This window comes from Podarcis gaigeae, assembly GCF_964106915.1.
Source record: "Podarcis gaigeae genome assembly, chromosome: 17".
Classification (NCBI taxonomy): Eukaryota; Metazoa; Chordata; class Lepidosauria; order Squamata; family Lacertidae; genus Podarcis; species Podarcis gaigeae.
In genome coordinates, this window is record NC_139694.1 from 29351095 (window position 1) to 29371533 (window position 20439).

At 41.0% G+C, this 20439-nt stretch overlaps 1 protein-coding gene across 7 annotated transcripts in view; it reads right to left on the reverse strand.

The window, feature by feature from the left end:
• Positions 1–8155: 8155 nt before the first annotated feature.
• The window catches only part of RFX3 (regulatory factor X3), a 110333-nt gene continuing 98049 nt past the window's right edge, over positions 8156–20439 (reverse strand). For 4 of the 7 annotated variants that reach the window (XM_083718822.1, XM_083718828.1, XM_083718824.1 and 1 more), the window contains 6 exons: positions 17379–17476; positions 15373–15522; positions 13119–13327; positions 11270–11423; positions 9620–9662; positions 8156–8455 (listed from right to left, as the gene is read on the reverse strand). In XM_083718822.1, the coding sequence (XP_083574948.1) occupies positions 8184–8455; positions 9620–9662; positions 11270–11423; positions 13119–13327; positions 15373–15522; positions 17379–17476 (926 nt within the window). In that variant the 3' untranslated portion in view covers positions 8156–8183. The remainder of the gene's footprint in view (positions 8456–9619; positions 9663–11269; positions 11424–13118; positions 13328–15372; positions 15523–17378; positions 17477–20439) is intronic. The other 3 variants (XM_083718823.1, XM_083718825.1, XM_083718827.1) reach the window with 1 other exon arrangement.

Genomic DNA, 20439 nt, shown 5'->3' on the forward strand with positions numbered 1-20439 from the left:
TCTTGTGCAAGAAATCCATATCAGAATTTCAATAGGCTGCTTTTGAAAGTTGCCCTGAGGCTGCAGAGCCAAAGGCAGAACTCCAGGATCTCTGAAATTGGCCAGGGGGGCAAGGGGGAACTTGGGGGCCATAGGAAGACCGGCCTGGCCTCTCCACTGGTCCAGGAAGAAGGTGGCTTCCTTCGCTGGCTGCCCTGCGAAGGCCGGAGCCAAGCAAAGAAGAGCCGTAGCAGAACAGGAAGATCGCTTCCCTTGCATGTCATGTTTTTTTAGTTCATAAGTCTGATTACAGGGCCTGAATCTCACTTTTATTGATGTGAGATGCTTAGGGAGATAGGAATGTAGTAATGAAATAACACAGAAGTACTAAATAGGGTCCTTCTTTATAATCGGTATTATACTGGGTTCCATACTTCCTATGCTGTTTTGCAATAATACATACCGTATTTTTTGCTCTATAAGACGCACCAGACCATAAGACACACCTTGTTTTTGGAGGAGGAAAACAAGAAAAAAAATATTCTGAATCTCAGAAGCCAGAACAACAAGAGGGATCGATGCGCAGCGAAAGCAGCAATCCCTCTTGCTGTTCTGGCTTCTGGGATAGCTGCGCAGCCTGCATTCGCTCCACAAGACGCACACACATCTTCCCTTACTTTTTAGGAGGGAAAAAGTGAGTCTTATAGAGCAAAAAATACGGTATAGCCTAATGTGGACAAGCCATTCAAGCCATATATCTTGTTAAAATTTCAATTTTGGAAATGAAATGATTCCTATTTATATAGTACTTGCATGCATGCTGAAGATTTGTCTCTTACCTGGCCACAAAAGGTGACCGGTCGTTGCAAAAGTGGCGTGCAAGCAAGTGGAAAGGACCACACACTTGTCTTGCTTGACAGTTTTGCTTCCCTCTGGATCGCAACCTGTTGCCCCATCCCGTTCTCACTGCAATTAAACCAGATCTCCCTGATTTCCGCTAAGTCTAGGTACAGAAGGCACAATCCACAAGGCATTGCTGCTGGGCAATTTCAACTCGTTTCCTATGTGATTTGTATGGAAGGCTGCCCAGCATCAGTGCTTGGTGAAATGTACAGAGATGAGGCTTAGTAGGATGGTGGTTTGCATTCAATGGGTATTCTGGTGTATTTCATTTTAACATAATCAATTGAACTGAGAATTCTTACCAAATATTACTCAGGGCTTCATATATATATCAAAAGAAAAAGAAAGGAGGGGACTAAAAAAAAGAGGAGAGAGAAATCATTTAAAAAAACCACAAATTGTTTTGAAATCAAGGCATGTTACTTCAATCAAAAGACCCCAGGCAGTCACTTTGTAAGTGGCTTTAACTATTAAGTAAAATTGGTAACGTAAACTCAGTTCTACTGGCACATAAAATCACTAGCAGCAATGATCAAGGCATGCAAACTGAGAAGCATTTACAGTAAAATTATTATGAATAATAAATTCATAAACCCTTTGAGTATTGCATTCGTTTTTAATTATACATTAATTTGAATAACTTGTCAGAATAAGGGAAGGCTGGTTAGAGGCTTGTGTTAGAGAACCGTAGCGCTCCCAAGTCCCTTCCAGAATAACCACAACTCCAGTGCAAACTGCTTATTAGTGATTATGCATTGAACCAATGGACAAGAATCTTGCAGAACTCTATCGAGAGCAGGCCAGAGCTCCTGGAGACTCTCCAAGAGAAAGGCAGCTCACCAGCCACCTACTGGGAGCTGCTGGGCGCTCTGCACCCTGGTGACTGGGGCAGGGCCAGTCCAGCAGCAACAAGGGGAGGTTGGTGGAGCCTCAGCTACAACAGGATTCATAACTTGGGGGGGTCACAGGCTGGATCTAGAGACTGGGCTGGTTTGGCAAATGCGACTACGTAAAAAACAACCATCTACTGCTCTATCGCCCACAGCCTATTTTTATCTCCACAATGTCTGAAGTTTGGAATTCCTTATAAATACTGTATGCCACTCTGCATTCAGTAACAAACTGACTTGGGAATGGAGAAATGGGGTGAATCCAGGCTTCAGCTCAACAAAACTACATGCCTAGCGGGAAAACTAGGTGCACAGCCAAAGGCTTCTCTGAGCACCACAAGAGCTCACCATGTGGGAGGGGAAAGTCATTTCCAATCTCAAAATGCAGCCTGCCTTCAGCTGAACAGTGGTTGCAAAACAAAATCCAAAGACCCCTGTAATTCCACCCAGTTCTCTCCTAGGAACACCTGTAGAGGCTCCTTGGACTGTAGTCACAGCAATACCCTGGAGGAGACAGTCTACAGCACAGCCGTCTCAACTGCGGCCCTCCATATTTCGTTGGACAATGACTTCCCTAATGGCTGGGGCTGATAGGACTTGGGACCCAACATCTGGAGGGTCATGGGCCAGCCCCCCTGGTTTATAGGATGGGGGCATGTGTAACTGAACCGCAAATGTCTTATAAAATTCAGGTCTCTGAGATACATTTCCTATTTATACATGCTCATATACTAGCCTAGCAAGATTTCCCCACTACAGTGGTACCTCGGGTTAAGAACTTAATTTGTTCTGGAGGTCCGTTCTTAACCTGAAACTGTTCCTAACCTGAAGACCACTTTAGCTAATGGGGCCTCCTGCTGCTGCCACGCTGCCGGAGCACAATTTCTGTTCTCATCCTGAAGCAAAGTTCTTAAACTGAAGCACTATTTCTGGGTTAGCGGAGTCTGTAACCTGAAGCGTCTGTAACCCGAGGTACCACTGTATTCTCAAATAAAGTTATTTTCTTGTTAAGTATCTAATTTTAAGAACATATAGGTACTTTTCAATTCATGTTTCTTGGATCAAATAATTTCCCCCTAAACTAGTAGCAATATTAGTTTGCTGTAGGCAGTAAATAGCAGAAATGCTAGTTTGCTGCAGGCAGTATTCTAAATGTATTCAGCAGAGATGTCCTCCTCAAATTCAAGTATTGAAATTGTGAAGAACATTTACAATGCATCCAGATCTTTGATGCTTAAAATGTCTAATAGGGAAGGGCCATAACTCAGTAGCAGGGCATGTGCTTTGCATGCAGAAGTTGTCTGTTTCCATCCCTGACATATCCAGGCAGGGTTGGGAATGTTCCCTGCCCCAAACCCTGGAGAGCTGCTGGGTAGACCAGTGTTCATCAACTTCAGGTCCCCAGATGTTGTTAGACTACAACTCCCATCATCCCTGACCACAGGCAAAGCTGGCTGAGGATGATGAGAGTTGTGGTCCAGCAACAGACCAAGGTTGAAGAACCCTGGGACAGACAATTCTGAGCTCGGTGTACCCCTGGTCTGACTTTGTATAAGGCAACTTCCAATGTTCCTATGACACACCTATTTAAGTGCAAACCAGGGTTGGATCCTAACTTAGTCATACTTTAAGCAGACCTATTGAAATCAAGTCCCACAAACTTCCCTGGGCTGACTTGAAGAATGACTATGGCTAGATTCAATCCTATGCATGACAAAATTTAAAATAAAAATACCCACCCCCCAAAAAAGGTAATTGCTTCAGTAGGATTTGGGGAGCATTCAGAGTTTTCTGAAGTAGGGCACAACTCCTTAGATTTTCTTAAGAGTTCTTGGGACCTGTTCCCCTGCAAAACTGTGCACATGGTGTTCATTATCTCAGGTAGTGGTTAGGGCTGGGGCCACGGCACTCCACCTCTTGCCAGTGGTCTCTGAAATATTTGTACCAATCACATTAGCTTACAATGCTCAAAGGGTTAATGCAAGGCGTTACCATCAAAATAATTTCCTATCACTAGAACTAAGCACTGCATTTATGCTTCTATTCCAGTTTTCTTCAGTCACCAAACAACCTTGCAACAGTACTAACATTCCCCTTCCTCTTAACTCATTTTAACCATATAGATAAAAGAGACTGACCTGTAATGCAGGATAAGGGCCCAATTTTCACGTAAGGGTACTACTCTCACCAATCAGTGTTACATATTCCGAAATTAGTGTTATATGAAAGTTAAAAAAAAAATTCCTATAGGTATTCCTTATATAAAATTATTCCATTATTGAAACAAGGTTGCAATTAAAAGTCAAACTTATGTATTTCCTTGCTGATTTGTCTTGAGAAAACTATGCAGTTATTTAATGTTTTACTGAAAATAATTTGAGAGAAGTGTTTCTGATGCTTAAAAATACCTCGTTTTAAATTAAAGAAATTGTATGTAGATCTGTACATTCCTGAATGACGGTACCATTAGTACAAGTCCTGTTTAAATTATCACCACGCACGGTGAACCAAATGTGGTAACATTGCACATTGGTAACTTTTTAAAAGGTGATCCATTTCTAAAGTAGTGTCGTAATTCCAAGTTGTAATACAAAAATAAGCACAAAGCAAATAATTTCGACAAGACAGTACAAACATTTGTAAGTTTAAAGTGACAGCACCAACTATTTTGCATTCCTGAAGAGCTTATGAAAACTGGGCCTGGCCTCTGAGTAGGAAGTTTCCAGAGTAGCATCGACATTGATCACTGCATTACTTCTACAAGAGCCAAAAAGTCCTATTTTTAAAACTTATTATTCCTTAAACCAACTTTTAAAGACAGGAGCCACACAAATCCTATGAGTCTATTCTCCTGCAATGCCATCAAGAGTTAGTAATGTCCAGTTCTTTTTTTCTAAAAAAAATATGTTTAGGGGTACTCTCATTTTCCTATTCATATTGAAATAGTGCCCCTCAATGAGGCCAAAGTTAGATTCACAAAATGTTGAGGGGTATGCGTACGCCTGCGTCCCCCCAGAAAAAAAGTACTGGTAATGTCAGTGCTAAGACATAATATTAATATTTGTGTTGTGAATGATGGTTAAATTGTGATTATTTTGTTTAAATTCATCTCCAAGATTCAAAGCCCTCTATGGGTCTGAGGTTTCTTCCCCAAAGCAAGTTGGGGGGATTCTGGGGCAACAGAATCTAAGGTCCAAAGGATCTAGGGTGGGAAGAGGGACTTGGGGGAGCCCTCTGGGTTAGGGGCACAGATGCACTTGGGCACATGCAGGGGAGTTTGGGAATCCCAGCCACATTTTGCAAGGAATGCTGAAAGGATATAGGCACAAAGAGTGGAGTGTCAGAAAGCTCCCTTGATGAGGCTTCGTGATTACGCGGAAGGGTCTGTGGGGACAATGCAGGGCAGAGGACTCACCTGATTTGTGAGACCAATAAATAGAAAAGCAGAAATGATCAACTGCCACTAAATTAAGTGATAAAAATACGCACATTTGGATTGATCAAAACTAGTATTCCATTTTTTAAAAAAATATTAGCTTATCAGAGCATTTTTGGATGAATCTGGGGCAATATGTGGCTGCAGAGATCCATCTTATTTACCTGGTTCCATTACAGACTAGAATCTCACCTTTTAATCAGAAAACTTGACATAAGATAAAATTATATACTGATCTTTTTGGCACCTTGAATAAAGTGATCAACTAAGGTGGGAAGGCGAAAAGAGTTGACTTACAGAGGATTTACAAGGCCTGTCTCTCTCAGAAAACTAAATTTGCATCTTTGTCATTTCGCTGCATGAACAAAATTCAACAATAATGAAAAGGACAATGATTAGAAAACATACAAGTTTGCCATCTCAAAGGATTATTATCAGTAAATAAATCTAATCTCCTTACTAGAGCCTTAAAAAACTATGCTGAAAAGTGTTTCTTTGTTTTTACATTTAATTTCACTGTATTTAAGTGTAAACATTTCATAATGCACAATGAGAGGGAGTAAGTATCACAGCTTAGATTTCTTTAAAAAATGGTGAGGGGTACAGACGTGATGGATTTTGAGCGGGGGGATGGGGACACATTTAAATAACAGAGGAAACAGAATGATCATGGAATCATATCAGCATAAGTTAAACAATGTGGCAGGAATGACCAGGCACAAGATCTTGCCTGGCCGCTCTGCCAGTGGGCCTCCAATTCTGCAACTTTAAGAAAATTCATAAAGCTTGGTTTAGAAGTATAAATGTTTAAATTAAAAAATTAGTAAATCTTTAGAAATTCTGGAAACATGAAAACCTAGGATCAAACTTGTGTGCTATAAATATACCAACAATTTCTCCTTGCTGTTCAAGCATATGGTGACTCTAACCTTAAATATCGTCTTTCAGACAAATGACAAACAAGGCTCTGAATATTTGACATGGGCCTCGCGCTATAGAGTCTGTGAATTTTCTTTGTGCTTTCCTTCATTTTTGGTTTGTTTTGATCAAACTAAGGAAATTCAGGTATATTTTCAACCAATGACATGTTTAATCCATTATACTTGTAACAGGTTATTAGACAAAAGCAAAACAAAAAACCCCCACATATAGTATGATTTAACCAGTAAATGAAACAGCAGACTGACCCCCCACATGTGCACAAATTGTAACTATATGCTGCTTTAAAAAGTTTTGCTTACTTTACTTTTTAAAAATTAAAAGTAGATAAGGGTTTAGAAATATATATAAATTCTTGTTTGGAAATTGGCTAACCTATTTTGTTGACCTTTGACATTGTTAAAGCTAGTTTTGTTTTTCATACACTCCCCTCCCCACCAAGAAAATCTGATTAGTAATAAAGTGAAATTCAGCTATAAAGAAGAAATATGCCGTCACTCTAAGCGGGATAGTGTATCTAATAAATAAATAAAGAAAATCTTGATTTTTGAAAACTATGTAACCTGCCCTTCTACTGTTTGGGGACTTGGGGGAGGAGGGGAGAAAGAAAGAAGACAGGCACACTTTGCTGAATCAATGCAAGAGTTATTAACAAGAAAATCTTAGCTTCAGTTCTGTTTAAGGCACCATGTAATAGCCGAGGTACAATGATCCCTGATGTACATTCTTAAATGGCAATGGTCCGTCTAGCCACCTATTCAAATTCTACGCAATTGGGAAATAAGTACAAGTGACATGTGCCAGTTTCACTGCCTTTTAAACATTTTTGTATAAAATGAAATCCACTTAAGAACCAGGAATTATTTTGAGCAAAGTTACAATGCAGGTTGCTACATTCCTTGCATCCTATAAACTATCTTTAACAAGAGCAGCAGATTGAACTATCACGGGGAAAAGGACATGGAATAAAAAAAGTCATCTGAAAGGAATGGTTTCCTGCATGTCCAGTTCAGCATAAGTAGTACGTACACTTAAAAAATAATAATCAAGATGCTTTTCTTTTCTTTTTCTAGCTTCAGTCTCTAGCATCGACAGTCCCACTGAAGAGCAGAAAGCATCTGGGTGGTGGTCCCCTGTGTATACGAGGTGCATCATCCCCCCAGGACAGGCTCCAAATCTGGTACAAGCTCAACTGAAGTCAGCGGAGGTTGCACAGAGTCGGCCGCTTGGGCAGACGGCACCTGAAATCAGTAGTCTTAAAAGAGAGGAGTTGGTACGCAAATAACTGATTCTTTTTTGAAAAGGAAGCTTGCATTGTCTGTAATGGTGTCCTGTGCACATGAATTAAGTACACATTATTACCACATGTGATCAGAGCTCTCATTTATCCTGCAACCGTGAGAATCGCTCTTCCTCTGAGAAAGACGACAGTCTATGTTCTCTAGCGTCATAATAAAATTTCCAATATAACCCCTGAACACTCTGAAATGTATCAAAATAGCATCTTCCAGTTCTGTCCAATGAAAGCTGCCTTTCCTATAACAAGTTTAATGCAGCTGCTATCAAATGAGCAGGCCTCCAGTGTAAATCAAAGAGGAAAATTCTTGATATTTCAGAGTGCAATTAATTAAAACCCTATTTATACGAAATCACCATGACTAACAGTTAACATTAAAATATTTTGTAAAAACTATGAAAAATTAAATTACTTTTAATTATAAAGAGGACAAAAACATTAACATTAAGCTTCTCAAAAACGCTTCTTGACTCTTGAAACTAAGAAAACTCTTTATATTAAGCGGCCAGTGTAAAATGATTGTATTTACCAATTTTTTTTTTCTTTTCCAAAAGAGACCTGGAGAAATACATACACTCATTTCATTTCACAACTCCAGTAAAAGTAATGTTCAAGCACAGATAAAATTTGACAACAGTCAACCTTCAGACTTCTTTTTTTGCATCCCTCCCCTCCCCCATGATAAGCCCAACATCAACAGGGCTAATATAATCTGGAAAAAAAAGAGCTTTAATATCTGTTAGACTGCAGTATACGTGTTTCCAGTGGCACTGCATTGTCTGATCGTTTGCGTGGCTGTCACAATGTGCTCGTTGTGCAGGGGGCTCAGCAGGCTCTGCTGAACTCCGCTCTCCAGGACGGGTTGCAGGCAGCCCACCTGGAAGGCCTGGCTCAGGTCACTCTTCTCTCTCTTGGCTTGCGGCTCTCCGGAGTCATCCAGCTCTTCGTCCATTTCACTTTCCACTTCACTACCTTCATCTGCACAAATAAAACCACCATGAATCCTGTAATCTGAAAGAGCCAGATGATTGGGAGATGGAATTGTTTAGCAACCCGACCGTTTCCCTAAGTATCAACTGTTCCCAGTTTGGGACCCCGGCAAAGAATAACGAGGCAAATTTGCAGGTGCATCTGTGTACCCAGTTAGTCAAATAATTCATTATTTCCTAAATTTGCAGGTGCAGGTTGAATTATTCCTGCATTGCAGGGGGTTGGACTGGGTGACTCTCCAGGCCCCTCCCAACTCGACAATTCTATGATTCTGTTATTCTACTTTCAGTCATCCTAACTATCATCCTGTGGATTCTGTCCGTGTTTCATGGTAATCAAGATTTCCTATAATCTACATGCCTATTATACAGTGGTGCCTCGCAAGACGAAATTAATTCGTTCCGCGAGTTGCGTCTTGCGATTTTTTCGTCTTGCGGAGCGCGGATTCCCCGGGTATTAACGGCTTTAAGAAAAAGGAAGCAAACCTGCAAGACGTTTTCGTCTTGCGAAGCAAGCCCATAGGGAAATTCGTCTTGCGAAGCACCTCGAAAAACGGAAAACCCTTTCGTCTTGCGCGTTTTTCGTCTAGCGAGGCATTCGTCTTGCGGGGCACCACTGTACTTCCGGTTTCAGAACTATATTATCTCAGTGTATACCGATCTCTCATTCTCATAACCTCTGACCAGGGTTTAAACTGGTTTAAACAGGGTTCAGCATTGTGTCATACTGGTTTCATTAAGCCTGATTTGTCCATTATTCTGGAGCAGTTTTAAATATTACACGGTACACACGTTTCACAACTTCACCTGTTCCTGGATCCAGTGGTGCTTTGTATGATCAGAAGGTACTGCTGGTACTCCCCTGAGAGGTGTTTCTAAGGGGATGCTAGAAAACTACCAGTTTGCTATTTCTGCCTTTCTAACAAGGCAAGAATAACAATATCCCACTTGGTGGGGTTCTAGTCTCCAATGGAGAAATGCATTTCTGTTCATGCAAGATGTCCCACCCCCACCCCCCGCAATCCTGTTGATTTCCAGAGGGTTCTCTGACCCTCCAAATGGATTTTTGGAGAGAAAAGAGAGCTGTAGCAGGGAGGTGAGATTAAGAAAGCACCACTGCGCAAGCCAAATTCTACTTGCAATTCTCTGGATGCAACCCAAAATCTAGAACAAACTTCCTACTGACCTTTGTCCATATTTCCAGGAGACACAGCATTTAAATCACCAAACTGCAGAGGAGGAAAGCATAACAAATAGATAGATAAATATTATTGTTAAAATTCCTATACTGCCCTTCACCCGAGCACCACAGCGCAGTTTACAATATAAAAACACAACAATACATAATGCAGTAACAAAAAAACCCCCAATGTCCCACAGGCATATTTAAAAGGCCATAGATTGTTTAAGAGGATAAGAGGAATGTTTCTGCCTGGCGCCTAAAGATATCTACTGAAGGCATCAGACTAATGTCGCCAGGCAGAATATTCCACAAATGAGGAGCCACTGCGGAAAAGACCCCTTCTCGGGCTCCGATCCTCTGAACTTCTTGTGGAGAGGGCACATGAAGAAGGGCCTCGGATCACTCTCTCTCTCTCTCTCTCTCTCTCTCTCTCTCTCTCTCTCTCTCACACACACACACACACACACACACTGCATTATCTGAACATTTTCTCTTGCAGTCAAATCCTTTGACCCATCTAGTCGTCCCCCTGGCTCCACAGGAACAACACAAGCAGCGATTGACCCCTACGTTCAGATTTTGGGTCTTCATTCCTCAGTCCTCTGGGCTTCTCCAAGGTTCGAAGATGTCAGGGATGGTAAGGCAATGTTTATACTAACACAAAGCACAAAGTCTTTTAATCTGACTCTGACTTATAAAAAGTATTTGAGACCATGCGGGAGGAAAGACTGAGAAAGTGGATGACAGCATTCAAAAGGAAGCATTTGACAACAGAAAAGGCAACAACAATGGTTGTGACACTTGGTGAATGGAGGCAAGGCACACTCTTTGCCTACTTGGCATCTTTCCTCACAAGACACTCTTGCGGATTTTAGCCCAAGAAATAGAAATAATTATTGTGTGGTGTACAAGACAAGCAAGAAGTTCCTTGGATAAGCTTTGATATGTCGAGAAAAGCCACAGTAAGCAAATAGGATGCCGGCGTTCTATTTTAAGGCTTATTATTACTTTCAATTAAAAAGGCAGGCAGCACATTTTCTCAAGTTCTCATCATGCACAATTTTGATACAAAATCTCTGAGGGATATTAGGAGTTAACTAATAAGAAGATCACTATTAGGATGATAAGAAAGACCAATTTTGAGAGGAAAACAAGAACTTTCTTTACTCTAGGAAGAAGCAAAGGAAGGATATGAATGATCTAACTTCATTCACTGATGTGCCATGCCAGGGTGACAGCACAAATTGTATTATTATTATTATTATTATTATTATTATTATTATTATTATTATTAATATACCACCCTATACCCGGAGGTCTCAAATATGAATTTTGGATCTTGGAAAATTATAGACTCAAAGAGCAAATTTTGAGGTTTGGTACTTATGGAAAAACTCAGCATGAACAGATACATTCTGACAAACTAGACTGAGCAATTCAGCATGGTTTCAGGAACTAAAGTATTAGATACTACAACTGAAAATTGGATTTTACATCTGTCACACCCAAATCTTACATAAAGATATTTCAGTCCAAAAATTATCCCATGTATTCCCCACAAGACGCATTTATTTCTTAACTGAATACACTTTAGAGAAAATTATTTCTAATTCAATTTTATCAGCTGGAAAAGTGTTCTGGCTGTGGACTTACTTCTCCCATAACCGCAATAGGTGTCTCTCCTGTGGCTTGAGCAACACGATGTTCAACTAAGTAAAACATGTATTCGTCATACAATAGACGGATCAGATGAAAAGAACCAAAGCTAGCAGCACTGCGCAAGGTTAAATCTCGAATAACCATTGAGCTGTATAAAAATAAAAATGGGAAATATGATCATTCCATAATTACTTCAGAAACCTCTGACTTAATTTCCAAAGTTATCCAAAATAATTCTGAAAAATCAAACCACTTAGGAAAATATGCTTATTTACATTGCATTTAGAAAGTTCTATTAATGTGGAACGTAAACGATGGTTTAGAGCAACATGAATGAACAGAAATGAGCTTTGGGTTTGTATGCTCACCCCTCCTCCTCTGGAGCAGCCACAGGGAGATCTGAAGTTTCTGCTTCCTGATTTAAGCTAACCAAAGTTTCTTGTTACACCCAAACTGGGAACTCTGGTTAACTTAAACTACAACAAACCATTCTTTGATCCCAGCGTGCTTTAATAAACCATCGTTTAAGCTAAAAACAGTCTGTCCTTTTTGGGCATTATAATAAACTGCAGCTAGGAAACAGATGGTTCAAGTTTCCTCATTTTATCTGTGCTGGAGTGGAAGAGAGAAGGGCAAGGTGTGAACACGAGGCTTATTCGCATAATGATAAACTACAATTTACTGTACTGTTATATCCATTTTCTTGGCCAAATTCAATTTTTGTTGTTATGACCATCATGGTCATTTCAAGCACCAGCAGAAAGAATTGTACATCCTATACATACTATATAGAATGTGCAGAAATACACCGTTAAAAAGCAGAGTTAACCAATGTATACAGATATATCTTAAAATACAGACCAACACGAATCAGTTTCTATATTACATTGCCAATCAAACTTTACAGTCCACCATAATATCTTTAATGAACATTCTTCTGTTTCTGGGCTGCAAATCTCGCAACGTTGTTGGTCACAAACTTCTCCGTGCCAGACAATAACTACACGATTTTCACTCAGTCATCCACATCAGGCTCCTCACACATTAATTCCAGAGTATACTTAGCTCGCCGTTCAGGATACAGAGGGCAATATAGTACATAATGATAGAGGTCTTCTACTGCTTGTGTACAAAGCCAGAATTTTCCTGCAGCATCCCTTCCATTGTGTGGGTCAATATCACTTATCGTAGGCATATGGGTGAAATGATGCAGCAAATATATAGCCATGGCTTTGGTTACTCAGTGCTGTGCTTAGAAGCCCCATGTATTACAACTCAGAATAGAGTCCCATGCCTAATATATACAGCCTTTTTAACGGAAGCAACCTACAGCCAGCTTAGTCGACAGAAAGGCCCAGCCTGGAAAAATCACCCCGCAAAAAAGTCAGTGGCTGCCACAAACATTACAGTGGCTGCCACAAACGTTAGAACTAGATTGACACTGCCAATTCATTAACCACAAGGATCACATTACCTATATCAAAAATTGAGTTCTGATCTTAGGTATGAGGTTAATAATTATCTCAGCAATGACTGACTCATTTTGGGGACCCACAAAGACATCAGATAGCTCCAAGGAAGGAAGGTATAAAAGTTAATAATACTTCAAAGTTATAATACCCAAACACAACAAAGCCTAAGTATATGTAACTGCACTTGCTCATGTTTCTCTCCTCCACCTCTGAAAAAAACTTTTAGGTGGTAAGCCCCCTCAAACATTATTTTTTAGGTGGTGGCGGCATATATGGTAAATGCCACAAAGGTTACTTGTGTTGTTAGTAAGGTAAGAGACTGGGTGCTTGTGACCGAGCACCAATTGTTCAGAGTCTCCTAAGGCACTGACCTGTAGAAAGACCACTTTAAGAGAAACTGCCGTGCTGCTTTAGGAAAACTCGGCCTTCCTTCGTACGGTTTCAGTGCTTGCATCATGACGTTGTCAAGCCAGGCCGCCCACTGCTCCAGAGTGCTCTGCTGCTGAAGAGTCATCTTGAAATCTGTTTCCAACCTCTGCACCATGTTGTCATCACACTGGCACACCCAGGAAGCCTGCTCCTGTCCCAGTACAAAAAAGGCACAAGAAGAATCCAGTTATGGGAACTTAGAGATGGCAGAGAAGAAAAGCAGCCCAGGAGCACATCAAGGGACAGCAGGTTTGGCTTTTTAATCTGCAGGGTTGGCAGCAGGCTCAGAGCTGCTGATTTGTCAGGGCTGTTCATCTCTCAGGGAAGGTTCTCAGCTTGTGCTGTGCCAGAACAAAGGGAGTCTGGAAGAGAGCGCTGCTGCTGTAACTGCTGCCACCACACTTGCTCTTCATTTCCAGCTTCAAGCTCTGGCTGTGTCTGCAAACAGCAAACCACACAACCTCACAAGCAGGCGAGGAGGCAGAGGTGATAAGCAGCAAGAGCATCACTGCCGTGAAGCTAGAGAGAAGAGGGTGGGGACCAAGCACGGCTGTGTAGCTGACAAGGCCAGGTTGGCGGCTGCAGCTGTGCTGCGGCAGCCAGGGGAGGAAGTGAGGCAGAGGCCGAGGAGCTGCTCACCTGCACCTCAACCCTTGTAATGCTGATGATGCTTCAAGAAGGGATGGCATCAAAGGAAGGAGACCCAACATTGAGCTTGCAAGTGAAGTAAGGGCTGCATTTTAAGAAGTGACATTTTGCACCCTTTTTTGTCCAAGGTCTGCTTTTTTCTTCCAACTCTTACTATAGGGTAGCATTTTTGAAGTCAAGAAATAGGTACAAAAAATATAAAGCTACATGATCTCCAGCTTCCTCCTGGACAAAACAGACAGCACAGTCCTATAACTGTCTTTCTGCCTCCTAAACCTACCAGCAAGGAAGAAAAGGGGCACTAGACAAAAGCAATGTCGTACTTTAGATCTCCCTCCACCACGACAGGCACACTCCCTTGGCTGCAGTGCTTGTGCTCTTCCTTTCTGAATGGACTTTCTAACTTATTTTTATGTTAATGTCCAGGAAGGTTTAGTTGTCCACAGTCCACAGGCCTAAGCCTGAGACTGAACTTGTCTTCGATTGCTCTCAAGTTCTCAAGTGAGAACTTTAAGAACTAAATTGGCTTTGGGTGGATCAATTTGTGACAAGTTTGCCAAATCTTATTATCAAATTTGTACTGCAATTCCAATGTGGTTCTAGTTTGTCATTCTCACTGGTGCAAAAGGCTGCACATCTTAGTTAACATTTGATATCAAGTGCTTCAGAAGAACCACAGGCAAATGCTAATCTTTGCCATCCTTAGCTGCTAGCGGTGGGCTTATGGCAGCTCTGATCTACAGGAAAATCTCAGGGAGATTTCCAGTATATCACCTTGGATGTCTTATTCCCAATTTTTTACTAATAGCAGGGGGCAATGACTTTCCCCTCACCCAAACCTATACTGTTGAAATGAAAAAAGCCTGGAGTAACCAGGCATTGTTTTGTGTGTGGAAGGATTGGAAGGATTTTTCTCAATCAAAGCCAATTATTTGGCTTAACATTATTTTATTTTATTTTTTTGTCATTTGCACTGGGCTCTGGTTGGTTGATCTCAGGACTAAAAAAATGACCCCACAAGTCTCAAGTCTGATCACTGTGTGGTGGCAGGTCTAATGTAAGATCCAGTGAGAAAGGGATAGATTTGGGGGTGATACAGCTGAAGAGAGAAGGGGTGGAAATGGGCATTTAATTTTTGTTCTTGATTCTCATCTCATGTGTATGGGTTATTTTAAGTAACTTATCATTTCAAATGCTCTACTAAACATTTTCTTATGACCTTGGCTTAGAGGATCCTTGTCTATAGACAACAGATGCATGGATGCTGATACTGGGAGACACCCCAGTACTTTGTCAACGATCCATATGCTTTCTAAAAGTACGAGATTGGAACACCTCAAAGATTCCAAGCTGAAGAAATGTTTCACAATGATTTCTTTGCAAGGAGGCTGAGCTATAAGCTGACATGTTTCAGTTATGTATACCTTTTCTATAGAAATAAAACATTTTGTAGCCATTTTTGTAGATAAAACTGGCACTGCAAACTCAGACACAAGAGGAGGGGAAACAAGAGCAGTCATATATGCTTCCTGCAAACTTTCTGCCTACCTGGACATTGGCAAAATCTACACGGTTGAGGTCATTGAGCATCTGGTTGATTTGAGACGTGTTCTGCAGTACAGCCCGTGCTGCCTGAGCCAGATGATTCAGAGATGTGTATCTTCGCAGAGTCTGAGCAAAGGCACTTACAGCGGCAACCTAAGGAGAAGGAAGACTAGAGCCTCACGCACACAAACGCACAGAGATGAGACAGACCAGGACATTTCCGAGCACAATTCAAAGTGTTGGTGCTGACCTTTAAAGCCCTAAACGGCCTCGGTCCTGTATACCTGAAGGAGCATCTCCACCCCCATCGTTCTGCCCGGACACTGAGATCCAGTGCCGAGGGCCTTCTGGCGGTTCCCTCATTGCGAGAAGTGAGGTTACAGGGAACCAGGCAGAGGGCCTTCTTGGTAGTGGCACCCACCCTGTGGAATGCCCTCCCTTCAGATGTGAAGGAAATAAGCAGCTATCCTATCTTTAAAAGACATCTGAAGGCAGCCCTGTTCAGGGACGTTTTTAATATTTAACGCTGTACTGTTTTTAACACTTGATTGGGAGCTGTCCAGAGTGGCTGGGAAAACTCAGCCAGATGGGCGGGGTATAAATAATAAATTATTATTATTATTATTATTATTATTATTATTATTATTATTATTATTTTCACTCATCTTCATTTTCACTTATCTTCACTGAGATAGACCATGTTCACTCCTGTCTCTCAACCTTTTCTTAGAAAGTAAGCTAATGAGAATGTGGCAGATTCCTGCTTGTGGGATACAGCAGTGCAAGAATAATACAGCCATACATCGCAAAAGGTTTTCCCTGCCCTGCTCACGGGATAAGGCAGAGAAGCAGGTAAAGGCAAGGCAAGAGTTCTGCATAGGAGATGGAAACTGGAGAGACCCGGGAGAGATAGTTCTACTAGAATTCATATAATTGTCTCCCATTCTCTGACAAGTACATAAGACCCTCTCTTGGACCTTCAGCATACAATGAAGAAGTACACAAGCAAATAAATTGTTCAACACCGTGTCATTTAATGCGCCTGGTTTTTGACATCTGTAAAAAACTATGTATGTTGTCAGAAATAATGAAGCTGCCTTGAGTCCCTGTCAGGGAAAAAGGCAGGGTATAAATCAATATATACAGCCCCCCCCCCTACATGGGGGTTATGTTCTGGGCACCTGTGCATATAAGTGAAATGCGTAAAGTGGGGAGCACCTTTTAAACACCCTTCCTGTCGCTCTCTCTTCAATCCATACCAAAAATACTGTACAGTGGTACCTCAGGTTACATACGCTTTAGGTTACACACTCCGCTAACCCAGAAATAGTGCTTCAGGTTAAGAACTTTGCTTCAGGATAAGAACAGAAATCGGGCTCCGGCAGTGCGGCAGCAGCAGGAGGCCGCATTAGCTAAAGTGGTGCTTCAGGTTAAGAACAGTTTCAGGTTAAGAACGGACCTCCGGAACGAATTAAGTACTTAACCCGAGGTACCACTGTATTTAGAAACATCCACAATGAGAGTTGAAGCTCTGGGGCCAGCAGGAGGCTGAAGGACAAGAGGGAAAGCAGGGGCGGCAGCTGCTGGGCTCCTCTGCACACCAGCTGTTAAGCAGGGAGGCTGAGCAGCCAAAACAAAACCCCGCTGAGCCTCCGGTCTCTTCCTCCACCCTTCCTGACATCCTCTTCAGGCTCCAGGAAGGGTCTCCTTGCGAGCCAAAAGGACTCTCCAGCTCTCTGCTGCCATTGCCAGGTTTGAATCAAATTATTTGTTTATTTCCCGGCACCATTCATATATGTGGCCATGTGCAAGTTGATCACACGTGGGAGGGGGACACTAATAATAATAATAATAATAATAATAATAATAATAATAATGCAATTAAATGAAGGCTAAATTTTGCATGGTCTTCTTTAAAGAGATGCTTCTGGCATTAACTCTTAACAATTATGTTTTATTCGTGTCTTTGCAATGTCATTTTTGTTCCAAATTGTTTAGAAGGCATTTACCTTGGTTTGAATCATTCTCTGTGGAATATTGTTCATGGCATTGGAAAGCCAACCTTCAAGGCTTTTTGCAAAATTGCGAATGGCTTGGGTCAAGGCACCTATGCATAAAAGAATACAAAACAAATGAAAAAAAGTCAAGGCATGTAGGTATTTAAAGATCAACGTCCTTGACTATTACAACTACAGAGAACAGCAAGGAAGCAAATGATAACCATGATAGGAACAATTAGTATAAATCCCACATAGAATTAAAGGTAGTACTGCAGCCATCGAACAATGACTATCTAATGTTCGTGGTTCCAGTTCTCACCAAGGCAGTAAACCTCTATCTTGACTGTGCCACTTCAGATGGGAAGAAAGCACCATTTTGGGGGAGGAACACTCCGTCATGGGAGTCAGCACCAGTACAGCTCACTCTCACAGGTTCACTCTTGCACTAAAGACTAGGCCTAAAGAAGGGGAAGCAACAGATCACTGCCTAACTGCACAGCAGGTAGGAGAGAACAAGCATTGCAAGATCCACTCTAGACTGTAAGTACATAAAGTACATAAAGGCCTAGATCTTGCTGCTGCTGTGCAGTTATAGTGCAACATGGCAATGCAGGGTTTGCACCTAACAGTAACTTGTGATTTGAAGTTGTCCCGTTTAGAAACTAAGCATTCTTTTATCATAAACTATGATCCCCAGTTTGTACGTAAATCTAAACTGAGATTCTTTGAAAGGACTCAACTTGGCAGAAGTCATCCTGCTGCTGAGAGGAGGACAATGTGTGAGTTTGGTGTTTGGCTTGAGCTCCTGATGGCTCATCCACACAGTGCTAAATCATGGCTGAGTGTTACATGTGATCCAGGCCAGTGACTCTTCTCTGAAATATTGATAGAGGGAAAGTACAACCTTTTAGATTGGTACTGACACAATTATGCGAACTGATTTTTATGCAGTATTTCCACTGATTGTTTCAATACAGATCTGTGTTATGCATTCTAATTTGAATTTTTATTGACACTCTTTTAAACCAAGCACTCCTAACATTCTCAGGCAGTTGTTAGATTTTTGGGTGTCGCTTGAATGTCAGTCAACCTCACTGAAAGTCTCTGCTTTTCTTAGAGTTTATTGATGCTTTAAAACACATTAAAAACTCTGTTTTTAAAGTGAGCACACACAAACTAACCCTACCTATTCAGTGACTCTTTAAATATCTATGGAACACACACACACAAAAACACACAAACTTTCTGTCTCATCACAATTCAGGGAGCCTCTTTATGTACCTACAAGGGGACATATTTCATGATTTCAATTCAGACACTTTTAACTAAGGACACATTTATAAACTAGAACTAGTCAACAGCATAAAGTATGCAGTTTGCCTATAAAATTATAACCATGCACCCAACCAATGGAAATGGGAGTCAACTCCCATCATGGAATGCCATTAGAATCTACCTTGCTGTTTGTCATGCCCTAATTAAGCATGCACACTGTCTTAATTAAAGAGCTGGGAAGTTTATAAAATTTTCAGTAGGTTTCTGGCTTAAGAATAGTGGTGGAACAAGGATATATGCTGAGACATCTAGAACTGGGATAAAGACATAGGAAATTTGTAATTAAAATTTGACTTTCCCTCTATCTTATTTGCTTTCATTGATATGGGAGTTAGTAAAACTACTGTTTTAACATTTGAAAGAAGCAATGTCAAAAGAATAAGGTAAGCAGATCATTCCCCCTTTTCCAAATGTTCCTGTATAAGAGCCATTGCTGATGCGCTCAAATGACACCATCCACGCATAACGCGGACGGATCAGTCTGCTGCAGGTGTATGTAGAAGCACAAAAAGAAAGCTTGAGGAAAAAAACCAAGCTCTCTCCCTGCAGCAAAAAGCTGAATGAGAATGGGCCATTGAATGGTGACTGTTAGGGTGAAAAAAATGAATCTGAGGTGGGAGGGGTCTCTTGTAGGACAACATGGCTCACTAACGCTAGCACAGAGAGCAGGAACACTATTTTGTTGCATGTCTGACTTGTGTAACTTTCTAGGACTAAAATGGAAAGGGCAGGCTTCTCCATCCTTCTTCCCACATGTCCCCCTCCAAGACTATGGGGAGGGGGCTCTCATAAACACGCCATAAGTCACAAGAGCCATTTCAGCGAAAGAGCAGGCACACACAGCACCTCTGAAGATGCATGAGGTTCTCTAGATTCTGGCTCATGTAGATGACCAATGGCAGCATCCTGTCAATTGCACACCTCAACATCTCAGCGCACGGTGCTAAATAAATGTGAAACACTAGCTAAATATTAATTACTAGTACTAAAACCGGTCATAGTAGTTATCCATAAAAAGCTCTGTGCTCTTTTAAAATACAATGAATCATATTGAAGTTCAATTACAAATGAGGCTTGAACAGCTCCATAACACCTACCTAAGAAATAATCAGTCTGTTAAAACACACAGCACATTTCTTTCTACAGAGATATCAGACTTATATAAGGGAATCATGATTCCATTGCTCTTCTGTTCTTTTCTAATGTTTTAAATTGGAGTGTGTGTGTTGGGGATGAAAAGCAGGATATAAATATTTAAATAAATCAACCAAAATTACAATCTGCAGACATGACTATCCTCAATCACTGCAGGGGAATAAATAGTTTTTTAGATGTGTGTTTGTCTATGCGATAGAAAGATAAGCAAACACACAGGTAATGTTAGATAGCTGAGGATTATTTAAGCCCCACACATATATGAGTACTGAACAAAATATCTCTAACGTGATTTCAAATTGTACCTGCATAGTGGTACTAACATATGATACCAAAAAAGCAAGAAAATATTTGTATCAAGATTTTAGCACTCACAAAGAAGTCCCCCCCCCCCCAAAACTACCAGAAATAAACTATACGAAAAGCACAAACTGAATTTCCAGGTTTCTGAAGATTTCAGAAGGGGTTCCAATTTGAATTTCATAATTCCTCTAGATCTGTACCAAATCTTTACAATAAAAGTTTATTTCGGTAACAACTACAGTGGTGCCTCGCAAGACGAAATTAATTCATTCCACTA